The sequence below is a fragment of the Erithacus rubecula genome (genome assembly GCF_903797595.1).
Source record: "Erithacus rubecula genome assembly, chromosome: 4".
Classification (NCBI taxonomy): Eukaryota; Metazoa; Chordata; class Aves; order Passeriformes; family Muscicapidae; genus Erithacus; species Erithacus rubecula.
Genome location: NC_136686.1, coordinates 33,805,339 through 33,820,209, shown reverse-complemented (window position 1 = coordinate 33,820,209; position 14,871 = coordinate 33,805,339). Strand labels below are relative to the sequence as shown.

Sequence of the window (14,871 nt, the reverse complement as noted above, 5' to 3'; positions counted from 1 at the left end):
AGCCAAATAATTAGCTGCTGTTTAGGAGAGGTGCCTTGAAGAATTATTTCCCAGCTCAGAGGTTCAAGACTAGAAGAACAAAGGTTGGGATCAATAAAGGAAATAAAAAGTTATGTGAAGAGAAAAATAGGATGAGGAGGAAGATGGGCTTAGAGGGGGATGACTGCCACCAGGGGAAAATGGTGATGAAGGAAAAGCTGGTGATCAAAGAGAAAATAATTTGCAGATGAATAAGAAGTATAAGTAAGGCATGGAGATCAGTTGATTTCTTCTTTCTGTCGATCCAATTTGAGAATATGCATAAATATATTTTATTATTATGTTATTTAAGGTAATGATCATAGAAGTGTTGATTTTAGGGGAACTTGGGTTTAATTTTTTTTTTTTTTTTAATACAAGAAATTTAATTGTATAGCCCATATTATAGACTGTCTGAAGTGCCCATGGCTGCCAAATGCGTGTAAGATTTTAATTTAGGTCAAGCAGATTGTCTCAGCAGACCAGTAACTCTGATGGAGACTTTGGTTGTCTGAAGATAGCATCTGGTATCTGAATACAGCAAAACTAAGGTTAGAAGGGGCCACCAGATGTCACATGTGCAATGAATAGCTCAAAGATGACCTAATATAAGGATAGGTTAAACTTGTCTAGTCAAAGTTTGCACATTTCCCATAATAGAGATCCCATATTCTTTTAGGCTTTTCTTCCAGTGTCATGTTGAATTATTTTTTCTTATCTGCACTCAAATTTTTTTCACTTGTGGAACTCTGTCTCCTGTCCTTCCATTGTCCACCTAGGAGAAGAGTCTAGCTGTGTCTGCTCTTTAATCTCACTTTGTTTAGTTGGAGTAACAATTATATCTCCCTCCCAGTCTTTTCCTTTTTAAACTAAACAAAGTCATTTACTTCAGCCTTTCCTTGAGTATCATGTGCTCAAGCCTTATTTGTCCTTGCCTGAGCTCTATCAGACTCTCACTATTTGTCTTGTTTTTGAGGATCCAAAACTAGTGATAGTATTCCAGATACAGCCTCATGAGCAGTTACTAGGTGAGGAAAATAATTGCTCTTGACCTGCTGGCTACTGTTTTGCTATTGTAAAAAAAAAAAAAAAACCCAACAAATTGAAGTGGAAGTATATAGTGAGAAATACAGAAGATCTGTGAAAGAAGAGAACAAAGCAAGGATTTTAGCAAAGCTTGGTCAGCAAAATTGCAAATGTGGACCTGAGACTGTAGCTGTGCTAGGCAGCCATGCTGTCAGACAGTGGAAGAATGGTCCTGATCTATTACCTTTTATGCTGCAGAGGTCTTGGCAAGGAATATTACTACCTCAGGGCATCTGCAGACTTTCAGGTACCAACAGAGTATATTCCAGGCAGTTCCACAGAGGATAAGGTCAAGATTCATTAGTTTTCCCTTCCAATCTCCTAATGTAAATCATATTGGCATATCTAAGAGATATAATTTATAGCCAGACTTCTGGGTGGTCAGCTTCACATCTCTTAAATTAGATAGCCAGACACATGTGGGTCAAGTTTGGAAATGCTCTTCATTTCTCTAGAGAAAGAATAGATTCTTCCCAATTCTTCCTCTACATTTGATTGTTTCCATACATCCCTCTTTTTACTTTTTATGTTGCTCTTTTTGTCAGGTGTGCATTGTCCCTATCTTTTCTCTCATTCTGGGTTTTTTCTTTAGGGAAGCATGTTAGTGGTTGTAGTAGATCAATATATGAAGCTTCCTGACTTTTATGCGTAATCTTTTGTTTATCTGACTTCCCAGGTATAGAAAAAAGGACTGTGTTCCTCTTCCCAGCCTTCCCTCCCTTGTTCTCTCTGCAGAGACACACATTCCACAATGAGATGAACTGCAGAGAAAGTTCAAAGAAAGTTCTCTGGATGTCAAAGATCATGATGCTCTGTTGCAGGTGAACAGCAGAACATGTCCCAGCTCTTCTTAAATTCTAAAGAAAAATTTAAATTAGTCTCAGATGGATCTGTGGATTATCATAGCACTTGCTGTAGAGCAGGGCCTGAGATCCCTTTTTTCCAGACAGGTTTGTGCTTGATACTGCTGGTCAAAACAATTATCAGAGAAGAAGCATTAGTGAGAATGATACTGTACCATCCAAAGAAATCTTTAGGCAGTGCGGATTATTTTGTTCTGACATAGTGTTTACAGTAGAAGAAGTTATTTATATAATTCTGTTATCAATATTGTTTTTTTTTATCCTGCAGTCCCTTTACTGTCTGTTTTTGATACAGTCAAGAGAAAGAAAATTGGAGTGGAGAGAATACAGTGGTGTGGGGTGTTCTCCTTCTGGCAATATCAGCACCAAGGAAGAGGTAAGTACTATTGAAAATGGATCCAATTCAATACTGTGGAAAGTGATAGTTCCACTAAAAGGCACTGGAATCAAAGAGGGGAGTCTGTTTTTTTTCTGGTAAGTTAATGGAAATACATCCAGTTCAATCCCCTACTGAATGCACCAGCCCATGTTTGGAAGGTTACTTGGCCATTCTCATTTAAGTAGAATGTATTACAGTGCAGACTATCTCTGTGAGCGAGATGCAGAGATGTTAAGCAAAGTGGGGAGAAAGACAAAACAGATTCTTTTTCAAATCCTAGATTATAATATTGCAGAAATAGGTTTTTATACTATCACATCAGAGTAGTATTAAAAGATCCTTGTGGCCAACAGTCTGATTTAGTGTTGGAGCAGCTGGACAGAATCTAACACAGGAGAAAGGTGGGAAGAGTGTGCTTCTTAAGTTGACTGAGTCTTTGCAATTGCTGGCAAATCCACTGGATAGATCTTCTGACAAACTGGACAGGGTGAGCTGGAGATAGATCCTTAGTAAATCTAAGAGCCAAAAATTGGCTAAACATCTTGGACAAGTTTGGAAGCTTGTTTCTTGTTTCTTGTTTGGCTCATTTCCTTGTCCCATCCCCCTTTCTCTGCAGCAGAAGCAGTGTTGAAGGGTGTGCACTCCGTCTAGCAGGCTGTTAGAGGAGTCTCTGGCCTCAAATTACACAGCATGAGAACTCTGTGCACAAAATTAGCAGCAGAGTTCTGTGTATTAGGTGCCAGGGAAAAATGTCACATTCAGCAGAACTCAAGAGGCGAGATGTGGAACAGAAAGAACTGGAACAGGACATCAATTCCCCTCTAGCTTTTACTGTTTCTCAGCAGACATATCTGAAAGTGTCATAACTACCTTGTCTGGACTAAGAATTTTTTGGGTAGTAAATAGATTTTTTTGTATGTCTTAGTCACAGGCATATTTGGTTTTTACTCCCCCCTCCTTCACTTCCTCCTTTTCCTTTATTTTGAAGTTTTCTTTTAGCCTTTTCACAAGGAAAACACTTTTCAATCATGAATAAGTGCTGCTGACGTACAATTTTCTGCCCTCTTTCCCACCTACCTGTGTTATGTTTCCTGATGAGAAACCCACTGTTATGGCACTGCATTCACATCGTGCAACAGCTTTGTACAAGTTGTTTGTAGTGTAATCTGGAAAAATTAATAAAGTGGTGACAAATAAATAAAGTGATGGCAAACAGGGCAAAAGCACTAAAATGGAGAGAGGAGCAGCTACTCAAGAACTGTGTTCTATAGATACTACCTCTGTAGCTGCTGTCCCATTCAGAAAAGCTATTACAGCAAAGGTCATGGTTTGGGGCTGTGTTTTGACTTCTTCCATACATCATAAAAGTGCTAAAATTCTTGTCACACCACTGTTAGTTACCCTGAAGCATATGTGTGAAAGAGGCTGCATTAGTATCTGCATGTGGAGATGGATTGTCAGGAGACAAAGTGAATTATTTGGGGCTGTACATGTACACACATCTACTTACTGTGTTGTCAGACCAGACTGCTTTTGTAAGACAAAGTTATCAGGCAGTGCTTGTTTAATGTATTCCTTCCCATTCATTCTTCTCATCATCTTGATGTCTGTGCTGTGAACTGGGCTGGGAAATTGATCTGTGGTTTAAAAAAAGTGGTTTTACAGCTGGCTTAGTAAGCTGATGTATTTTGCAGCATATCCTCAGATGTGCCATCCTGTGAGGCAGGAAAAAGGAAAGAGTATGTGAAGACAGGGAATTTCCTAGGCTGTTACAATTACCATATACTCATTTAATGAAATCCCATCTTCCAAGTTCTCCAGTACCTTTGTTAGGCTCAGATCATTGAGGCAATCCACTAGCATGATGATGTATTCCAAAATTAAATATCACTCTGGGCATCCTTCATTTCCTTTCCTTGGCTACTGATGTTTAACATATGTGATAATTTAGCCACTTCAGTCTTTTCTGAGGGTTTGGGAATCTGTTCTAAGACCTGGCATCAGAGCGTTACTGGCACATTTTAAAAGAGCAACCTTTTTATATTTTCTGTTTGCACTGCAGGTGATTTTGAGTGCAGGTGGGTTGCAAAGGATAATGGTTGTAATTTCTCACTTTTTACCTGATTTTCCCTAAGAATTATACCTCTACTGAGCATTTCTCCTTCTCACCTCCCCCCTCATGAGAAAAGTCTTAGTCAGCCCTACTTTACAGATGGCAAGGCTAAGGCAGAAGGAATTACACACAGCAAGTCAGTGGCTGAACTTGCTATGGCAATTAATTAAGAAGTCTCTAGTTCAGACCCAGTTTCACATAATGAGGCAGCCTTCTGTCTATGGGGGTATGGCAGACATAAACTCCAGCCTTCCACACTAGAAATGGACAGTCCAGTCACTGATTTGGGATTGAATTGCTTGTTGAAATGTTAATTGGTTCATTAATGCCACAAGTTTATCTTTCAAGGAATGAAGGCTGAGGTAATAAAGGCTGGTAGGTGAGGCAGGCTGAAAGTATACACTGTGAGGAACAGACAGAACAGAACTTTGAAAATCACAGGACTTTGCTATTTATTGCCTCTATATTTGCCACTTGCCTGCCTATCCTAATCTCTAGCTCCCTTGCCCCCTGATTTTATTAAGGAATATTGTCCCAATTTATGAACCATTAGAAAATGAGCCATAAACTCTCTATAAGGAGCAAACTGGATATTTCTGCACCAGAAAATTGTGCTTCTTTGACTATATCAGTGTATCTTAAGTAGTACAACTCCCCTAGGGTAAAGACAATTATACCAGTGTAAAAGTGCATATCCAAATATAGCTGAGTCCCGAATGAGATGGTACCTTTGTACCAGTAATAACTAGGTCCACAGTAAGGGACAGATTTATTACCTTACCTTTAGAAACCTGAGGTGACAAAACTGGGAATATAGCCATTTCATAATTCCTGTGTATTCCTAGGAGACAGATAAAACCTTCATAGGGAGAATTGGCCCACTTGAGGTCCTATTTACTGGTCAGTGCTGCCCGTCTCTCTTCACTTTTCTGAAAACTTCACTTACCTACAGACACTTATCTAAAGTTTCTAAATAAGGTGAAAGGAATTTGGTCACAGGATTTCTTCAAATTAATGGGGAAATTAAACTGTTAGGAACAGTGTAGGTTGATTTGAATGCATCACCACAAATTTTAGCAAATCCCAACCCTGTTTTGCCATTTGGGGAAGTCCAGTGAAATTTTTTTGAGCAATTTTAACAGGTCTTTTAACTTGTGAAATAGATGAAGCATAATTTTCTTTGCCTTGAGTAGCAATAACTCTGCCAGATTTTTTATTCTCAAGGTAATTAGAAGACTTAAAACACAAAAACCCTCCTGCCACAAAGGTGCACTGCTGCTGTGTACTAAAACTAGGTTTTAAAGTTCTAGAGGGATGGTTGTAGGCAGAGCTCTTTCAGGAGTGCTTGCATGGAACTTTCCTGCTTCTTTGTCTGCAATGGCCAGTTATGAGATTTTGACATTGGTAAGTTGACTGGAGCACAAGGCTCCACCTCCAGCCCACATCTGTCATGCACAATAGCAGTGACAAGCTCTGCCCTATTTCTTCCTGATTTGCCTCTTTTTTCCAGGAAGTGATATGTCATCTGGATGAAGAAATGTCCTCTTGTTCTTTCTGAGCTTCCATTTTTCTCACTGAGCCTTGTCCTGGGCATCAAATATCCATCTGAGTTCTGCAAGAATAAAAAGCTCCATTGCTCATGAAGAAGTTCTTTCTAACTCTTCCAATCTGAGTGATTCTATTCTATCAGGAAGAAATCCTGTATATTTTAGAAGATTCTTGAAGGAAGCAGGTTTATTTCAAAAGAAGAATTGTTTTCCACAGAGAGGAAAATCATAATACTGCTTGAGATATTGCTCTGCATAAGAAAAGCTGGCAAGATCTGCCTATTGAATCTTCAACTATGAAACCTCAGAATGGTACTGTTGGTTTCATACTTCCAAAATACTGATAATGTCAAAAGGAAAAACCCCAGTTTTGGGGTGGTTTTTCTTTTTTCCCTGCAATACTTATTCCTTATTTTGCTCAAGCAGTAGAGGTGAAAAAGCCAAGATTCAGGTATATGATTTAGTTTGATGTTCTGAGAAGAATGTAATTTTAAAAAATGCTGCTCTTTCTTTAACATTTGGTTCTGTAAACCTCTTCCATGTTGAGTAATAATTTATTCTAGAAATGACACCATTAAATTCACTGTCAGGAACAGTGGTAGATGCTGACCTTTAAATTTCTTCAGCCCAAGATGGATTATTTTGTTGTGTTTATATCAGCAGGGCATGAAAAGAGTCTTTTTCTGCAAATACCTACTAGCTACTTTTCATCCTAAAAAAGCAATCATAGAAACTGTGTCCAGATTTGATTCAAAGCACATTTCCAAATTCTATCAATCCATACTCCTGTGACTCTTATAATCCTGACACAATGCCTGAGTGGGAGAATATCCATACATTCAGACACTATGAATTGAGCCATTACCAAATAAAGAATACAAAATCAATTAGCTCGACTCTCAACTTACGCCCTGTTTTGTTTTGTTTTGTTTTGTTTTGTTTTGTTGTTGTTTTTTGCAAAGTTTCAAGTTCAGGAAGATAAGACAACTTCAAATTTTTTATTTTGAGGTTTTTTTTTTTCAACTGTCCTGAAAGCATATAGGAAAGAAATGATCTTTTTACTTATAATTGTGTCAACTGCCTCCTAAGGATTTTGTAGCACTACCTGCAAAAGAGCTCCAAAGATTGCAGGACAGACATGAATAGTTTATCTAATGTAACTTTTGTCCAGAAATTTTACAGAACTGCAATTAATTATTCATGTGGTATAATAAAAATAATAGCTATTTTATACATGGCTGTATTTGAAAATTTGTAAAAGTCTGTTAAAACATTTTGTAAAGCTGGTGGTCTGTACAAATATTATTAAAGGAAAATGGAAAAATCCCCAAACACTTCCTAAATCAGTGTTATTACAGCTGCAGCTCAGTCTCAAGCAACCACAGGAGTCAAGGAATCCAACTGCTAATGATGTGTATGCTACAGAAACAAATATTCCAAATATCCTTAGAAAACAATAGGTTGAATGAAAGTATCTTGCAAACCAGCTCTGCTGTATGTGCTTCTATTTAATGTTCAGATTCCTTGCAGTGATGGCTAAATGTTATTTCCTTTGCAGATTAGTCTGTAATGAGATCAGACATCTTTTAACAGTATTATTCTTGTTCACTTTCTCCTATCACTTAAAAGACTTATTCTATGGCTGGTGATTGAACATAACTGCACAGCACTTTTGTAAGGTCAGGTGCATTAGAGAGAAGCCATTATTCTGCAGAGACATGCAAAAGATACAGAAGCTGCTACCCTACCAGATGTGGTATGTTGCTGCCATCCAAACTTGATTCAGCTGAGTATTTCTGCTGCATTTTTTGGTTTATCTTTTATTAGTACTTCATGTATCTCTAGTGATTTGGGACTACATTCCTATTTTTCATTAAAATTCCTCATGTGCTTTTGGTTGTTTGGTTCTGGCTGATTCTGTCAGATTTCCAGGGTGCAATGTATCCTTTCATGTGTGTTTTCTAACAACAGGTGCATTGGACAGAAGGCCACAGTTTCACAGCCCACAGGCATGTCCAAAATAATAGAGTAGATTGTGAACTGTGAAGAGGCATATAGTGGTGGCAGCATATGGTCATGATTCAGTCATCTGAGGATTCTCTTAGCAGTCTCCTTTAATGAACCACTTTTTGTTTTGCATTCCTTGCACTTGGATGAATTCCTGTTTCCTCCTGCACATGTATTTGGTGCACATGGGTTGGTGCATAGCACCACAATGACCATGCCAGCCATAGTGAATGGATGGGTTTTCTCAAAACTGAGAGCTGGCCATGCCAGCTAATGAATTTGGGAACTTTCCTAGTGCAGGCATTATCTCTTGACATAGGTACTGTCATTAGGGTGTCAGTTTTGTAATGGTTATTTATTTCATTCATAAAATAATAATTTGAACAGAGAAAGGATGTGTATTTGATTAGAGACAGCCTATTTTCTCAGTCCAAATAATAGAAATTGTTATTTCTACTATAGTAGCAAAATACTAGAAATAGAAAGAAAACGTGGAAAAGTTGAGGGTCTGTTTTGGCACAGAAGAACATGGCAAAAAAGTGTTTCCAATCTTAGTCTCACAGCCTTGGTGATCCCTCTAACCAATCAGCTATCCTCTCTTCTGAGGTAGAAATCTGCCTTTTGTCAGAAAAGCAAGCCTTCTGTCTGGTTGAGATCAGAACAAGAAAATACTGCAGAGTCATAAACATTCTTAGTAGGTTTAACATTATTCTGTCAGGTTAGTATTATTATTAGCTGTAATCTCTAGCAGAGAGTGAAATTAAGCTGCTTTCATCTTGTTTTACTCATCTTACAGCAAAACAGTTGCATAGAAAATTTGTCTGAGAGTTTCTGTCGACTTTTTTTCAAAAAGCCACGTCCCCTAATAAACATTGAACATGTATTTTTGCATTGTGTCATACCCTCTGTCTATTAAAAGATGTACTTGCATTGTATCTAGATTATCTTTCAGGACATTTGAAAAAACTAGGATACCCTTCCAGTGATTTTCTTGTCAAAGCTATGACAAGTAGCAGAGTAGCAGATCACTCAGCATATACAGCTCAGAATTTTATTCTCTTGGTCCCTTCTGATCAGGAGACTCTATATCCTCTCTCAAATTCTCTCATGGTGCCTAGAGTTATCCATGGAAAGGAGATGGGTGAAGGATTTACTTCATTAAAATGCGATGCAATGCAGTTACTCTCAAGGCTGATGATTACAGTTGTAAATAGAGTGTTATTTTGAAGGATGCTGGTTGATTTTTGCTCCATTCATTTGGGAATTTTTGTTCTTGGCAGCGGAAGGAGGAGAAGGAGGCAAATACGTATTGAACACGGAAATGGAAGAGAGTCAAATACTGAAATGGAGAGGCAAGGATGCACATAACAGCTTTTGACTAAAGCAGATAAGCTGTGTCACAACTTAGCTATAATGTTAAGAAATCATGGTTTCCTCATCATTTTCTTCCTTTTATTTTCTTCTTGAAAGATTGTCAACTGATGTTCTATAAATGCTTTGTCACTACAGTTCGGGCACAAGCCAGGGCGAGCCATTACCTTGTCTTTGTGTGTGGAAACGTGGGTTGTTGTGAACACATGAAGCTGAAAAGATCTCTGGCCTTTAAAGGACTCCGGTCTCACTTTCATTGAACCATCCTTCAAAGCTCGTCTCCTGTGCCAACGCCCTGCTGTTTGACAAGTCTGATTTTTCTGATGATGCATTCTGCTCCCATTTTAAAATTTATTCTTTAGCTCCACCTCCTGGCTCTTAGTCTGTGAAAAGGAGGATCCTTGGGAATCACAGAGCCTCAAGAAGGGATCAGAAGTATTTATCCTAGTTTACAAATATTAATGTAGAGGTGTATGTGGGGACATTTTAGCTGAGGCAAAACAGATTTTGCTGAGCCCACTCATAGTGGCTTTCAACAGAGGTATATGTTTCTGTGGAGGGTGGGCAATGGAATATGTGCCTCATAGTTTCTGCTTTTTCTTGGGCTTTCAGTTTCTCAATTGTGGCAGTTTTGTGACATGACAGACATCAGAGAACAGTCTCTCTTTATTACTGTTTTCCCCCTGGTACTTCCTCAAACCCGTGGGGGTGGGGAGGTACAGCAGAAATCGTCTGGCACTGAAACATTGAAAAAAGATCTCTGAGGCCTTGCAAAGGAGGCTTGTTTCATGTAGGGAGAATTACTTTGGCTCTGTGTTCATCCTGTTGAACCAGGAACTGCCCAAGAAGTAGAGGAATAGAACTTAGTCATCTGGGTTTAAGAAGAACCATGTCTCTTCCCCGACAGCTGCGAGAAAAGAGGTAACGTGTCTCTCCCTGCTCCTGCCTCCCCACAAGCTCCATGTCACTCATGTGATGTTGGGTTAATTTGGATGCAAGCATCTTTGGTGATTCTAAAAGGCTTCTTTTTGTCATAACTTCCACACTATTAGGCTGCTTATGGTCAAGCAGACCATTTCTTATGCTGGAGTGGACTTTCTTCTTTTTGTGGGGAATATTCACCACCTAGGACATAGTGGATCATTGTCCTCTTTATAGCTGCAAAACAGTTTCCCTTTTACTGGAGTTGATGATATGAGTGTTTGTGATATGACTAATTATATCTCTTGGTCTCCATAACCACATCCCTCTTCACAGTAAGGGGTAGTATTTACAGTATTGTGGGTGGTGCTGATTCACGGCATTCTCCTTGTACAGCAAACTATTGCTGGGTGTTGCATCATTACTTCAGCATTTCAAATGGGCTACAGCTTCTGAAAGTCCCTGCTTGGGGTATTCTCCTAGCAGAATAAACTGAGACAACTACTGCTTCTTTTTTTTTGTTTTTTTGTTTTTTTTTTTGTATTATTGGAATGTTTCACATTCTGTCAGCTTGGCATTTCTTAGGTGATCCTTTTAAAAGACTCTTTTTATCTCATTTGTTATCCTTTTTTCCTCATTCTATATGCTTTTTACTCAGTTGTTAGTATGAATACCCCTCTAACAACACTGAGATTGAAGCAAAGATGAATATCTGCTGATTGTCAAAGCTGTTGCACCAAGGAGAAGGTCACAGAGGAAAAAGCATGCTTTTTTTGTTGTGTGGACAATATAGACCAGTGACTAGGATTGTGTGGTCATATGGCTGCTCATTAGGTGTTCCTGCAGAGATCCTTCTTTCTCACTTCAAATCCAATTCTTTCTAGGATCTGCAAAAAGCTTATTCTAACCTTGCCTACTACCATGTGTTCCTTCACACATTTTTGGCATTTTCAGACAAGTGTCTTTGTGCTTGCTTCAGGTTATCTGCTGTGACTGGGAGATAAATGCCAAGGTCATAGGTTTGACCCCTATGTGGGCCATTCATTTAAGAGTTGGACTGGATGATATTTGTATTCTGTGATTCTGTGATGAATCTTACCTGCTGTGACTGGGAGGTCTCTCTCCAAATATTTGATAGCCTACTCTTTTTTTCCAAGCCTCTTTAAGAGTTTGCTTTATTGTGATGTTTAGAAGAAAACTTTACAACATTTTGACAGCTGGTGTAGGCACCACTAGTTTTGATATAAAACAATACTATGCTTTTGTTTCTTTGTTCTTTTTCTGTTCGTGCTTATCCTATTATTTCTTTTCTTATAAGTATGTGGTACATTTTACACATCCTGCACTGAGTATCAAGTTTTTAGGATTTAGCTTTGTGCTGTCAGTTTCTACAGCACCTTGCATAACAAGTTCTTCTCAGAACTGTTTCCTATTCCCTACAGAAATGCAGTAATAATAGCAGCATCAATAATGATATATAATGATCTCCTTAGAATAAGATCTACTGATGCAGAGTTCTTATTGTAAATCTCCTAGATTAAGGAAGGATTAAGAATGCATCCACAGCTGATCACATTTCTCAGGAAAAGCTTAGCAGTTCAAGTATTTGTTTTGTAGTCCTGTTCCTCGAGCAAGCCTAGGAGTGAGAGGGGTATTTTTCAGGCATGATGACTCTTCACAATGGTCACTGACTTGTGCTGAACTTACTGGAACTTGATATCTCAAGATCAGAGCTCTGGGGGAAGAGAATGACACCATGAGTTCCTAATGCCTTGATTTTGGGACTAGAAAATGTGATATTGCCTGCATTTGCTCTGTGTGGCTCAAAGGCTATTACCAGTATGAGTAACCTAAATCTTCTGTTCTTGCTTCACAGTGATTTTGACCAGCTTCCAGATGATGTACCTGTTTCAGCTAATATTGCAGATATTGAAGAGAAGAAAGGCTTTACTAATTACTATGTAAGAAGGGAGATTTATCCTGCCTCTGTATACCTTCACCTGTGACTGGTTTGGTTGTGGGAAGCAAAATGCTGTTAATCTGGTGTCATTGCTTTTTGGCATGAATAGTTCCATATGGAAGACTTCTCTGTGCTTTATTTTTCTGGAATGGAGTATAGTTATCCCAGATTCAGCCTAAAAATTAATTTTCTGAGTGAAAAGTGGGGGATATCCTCTAACATCATAATTATTTTCTAATATCTAATTTGTTTCCTTTTGGAGTGCTGTATTGTTGAAAATAGTGGAAAAATAATTCAGAGGGTAGAAAGACAAAGTCTTGCTTCATTATTCCACAGTACTGGTGAGTTAGGATGCTCCCATCTTCACAGGAAGTAGTATATTAAGACAAGAAAGACCACACAGGAAGGGAATAGTAGGGAAAGGCACTAAGATTTTCTGAAAATTTGAATATGACAGCTCACTCATATCTCTTCTGCTGAAGACATTTCTCATGAAAACTTTGCCACTGCAAGTGTTCAGATTTTACTCTGGAATAAAGTGATGTTTGGTTGCTCTGCCTTTATGTTTGCTGAAGGATCTGGCTGCCATGTGACTCAGAGGTCAGTGCATGGAAATTTTGGGTTTCTTTAGAACAAAGAAATTTTGTCAAGACATAAGTAAAACAGTGGGTGAAGGAGGATAGAGCATAATTTCTGCAATTGTGTACATTAAAGTAAAAAAGAAGTATGAATGCCTTCAATTCTGAAAATCAATTCATTTAGATGTCTATCTCTAGGTTTAGCTGTCCAAGGCATCTTATTGTAAAATATTTGTATTTGTCTACCTAATGTATTTTGTTTGTTATTGAGGGAAAGTGTGTATGCATAAAGTTGAATCTAGATATTTCATGTTTCCCTTTAAGATTATATCATTTAAAGCAGCTACAGGGACATGCTTCATACATAAGCTGGACCCACACAAATACCACACTGGTGCTGCCTTGTTATTTCCTAGTTCCTGAATTTGCAGATGCTTAACTGAAGCCCCGCTTTCCTCTCCTCTCTGCTCCTAAGAGAATATTCCCACTAATGGAGCACTTATCCTATGTTTCTATTTTATTCCTCACATTCATTTGGTGGGTATTTATAAGTATGAACATCAACCTGAATCCCTCTTCTGTGTTTCAGATGTTTGTCATTGAAGTGAAGCTGAAAGGGGGTGGCAGATACCTGATTTTCCGGCGCTATCGTGAGTTCTATGCCCTTCACACCAAACTGGAGGAGAGATATGGGCCAGAGAGCAGTAACAGCCCATTCACCTGCACACTCCCTGTACTGCCAGGTAAGCTGTCAGGATCAAACCTTTGCATAATTAGCAGCTTTCTCAGCTCCTGCCTGTCCTAAAGAGGAATGCAGTGAGTGAAGCAGTTGTGACAAGGAGCTAATTCCTGGCTATGGATGCCAGAGAACTCATATTCTGTTGACAGCCCCATCATTTCTGGTAAAGTTCATCTAGAAAAGATGTAATTTTTTTGAGTTTCTGCTTTCTTCTGATTGCTTAATTTCTCTGACAGCCTCTTTTATTTATTTTTTAAATTTTTTTTTAATTTTTTTTTTGTTTCTTCAATAACTCTCACAGGTTTTATATTTTCCAGGAAAAGTTTTTGTTGGTGCCAAAAGGGAAATTGCTGAGAGCAGGATTCCTATCCTAAATGTCTACATAAAGGTAAAATTTAATTTTAAACTAAAGAATGCACTGATCACTGCAGATAGTTAGCCACTGAAATCAGCTAAGAAAGACAGTACTGTTAGAGTTCTAAGTATCTGCTTCTTTCTGTACTGCTTTCCTGAAAACACGGTGCCCACACTGTGGTAAAAACTGAAGTCCTCTTCTCCACATTGTTCAGACTGTAGGATCTGCTAGAGTATGCAGTTCACAAAGGCTGTCTTTATATACAGTTGATATCCTTGCCAGAACCCCCCAAGATGTATGAGGAAATGGTGAATCTCCAGGTGTGTGCATCCAAGGGAATAGGAATGGGTGTGTGGGTTGTGCTTTAACCCCACCCACCATCTAAGTGCCACAGAGTGGGGAGGACAATTGGGAAATGCTGAATCCCATGGGACAAGAACAGTTTAATAATTGAAATAAAGTAAAATATAATACTAATAAATAATTGTAATTAGAAGGGAAGTAACAAAAAAGACAGAGAGAAATAAAACTAAAGAAAACTAACGATGCACAATACAATTGCTCACCACTTGCTGATGCCCAGCCAGCCCACTGAGCAGTGATCAGTGGCTCCTGGGCAACTCCCTCCAGTTACATACTGGGCATGATGTCCTATGGCATGGAATATCCCTTTGGCTAGTTTGGAGCAGCTGTCCTGGCCATGCTCCCTCCTGACTTCTTGTGCAGCTCCTCACTGGCAGGACTTGGGAGACAGAAAAAAACCTTGGCTTAGACTAAGCAAGCCACTAGTTAGTTATCAACATTATTCTCATGCTAAATCAAACACACAGCACTGTACCAGCTACTAAGAAGAGAACTGAACTCTCTCACACCCAGAATCAGGATGGGTGGGCTTCTGAGAGTACCTGAATTACAATGAAGATACAGTATACAT

At 38.7% G+C, this 14,871-nt stretch overlaps 1 protein-coding gene across 2 annotated transcripts in view; it reads left to right on the top strand.

The window, feature by feature from the left end:
• NCF4 (neutrophil cytosolic factor 4) overlaps window positions 1–14,871 on the top strand; it is a 37,174-nt gene that overhangs the window by 16,294 nt on the left and 6,009 nt on the right. The window contains exons 2-6 of one of the 2 annotated variants that reach the window (XM_079304308.1): window positions 2,236–2,343; window positions 10,219–10,305; window positions 12,182–12,266; window positions 13,433–13,586; window positions 13,900–13,970. In XM_079304308.1, the coding sequence (XP_079160434.1) occupies window positions 10,274–10,305; window positions 12,182–12,266; window positions 13,433–13,586; window positions 13,900–13,970 (342 nt within the window). In that variant the 5' untranslated portion in view covers window positions 2,236–2,343; window positions 10,219–10,273. Of the gene's footprint in view, window positions 1–2,235; window positions 2,344–9,959; window positions 10,306–12,181; window positions 12,267–13,432; window positions 13,587–13,899; window positions 13,971–14,871 lie in introns of those variants that run through there. The other variant, XM_079304309.1, reaches the window with a different exon arrangement.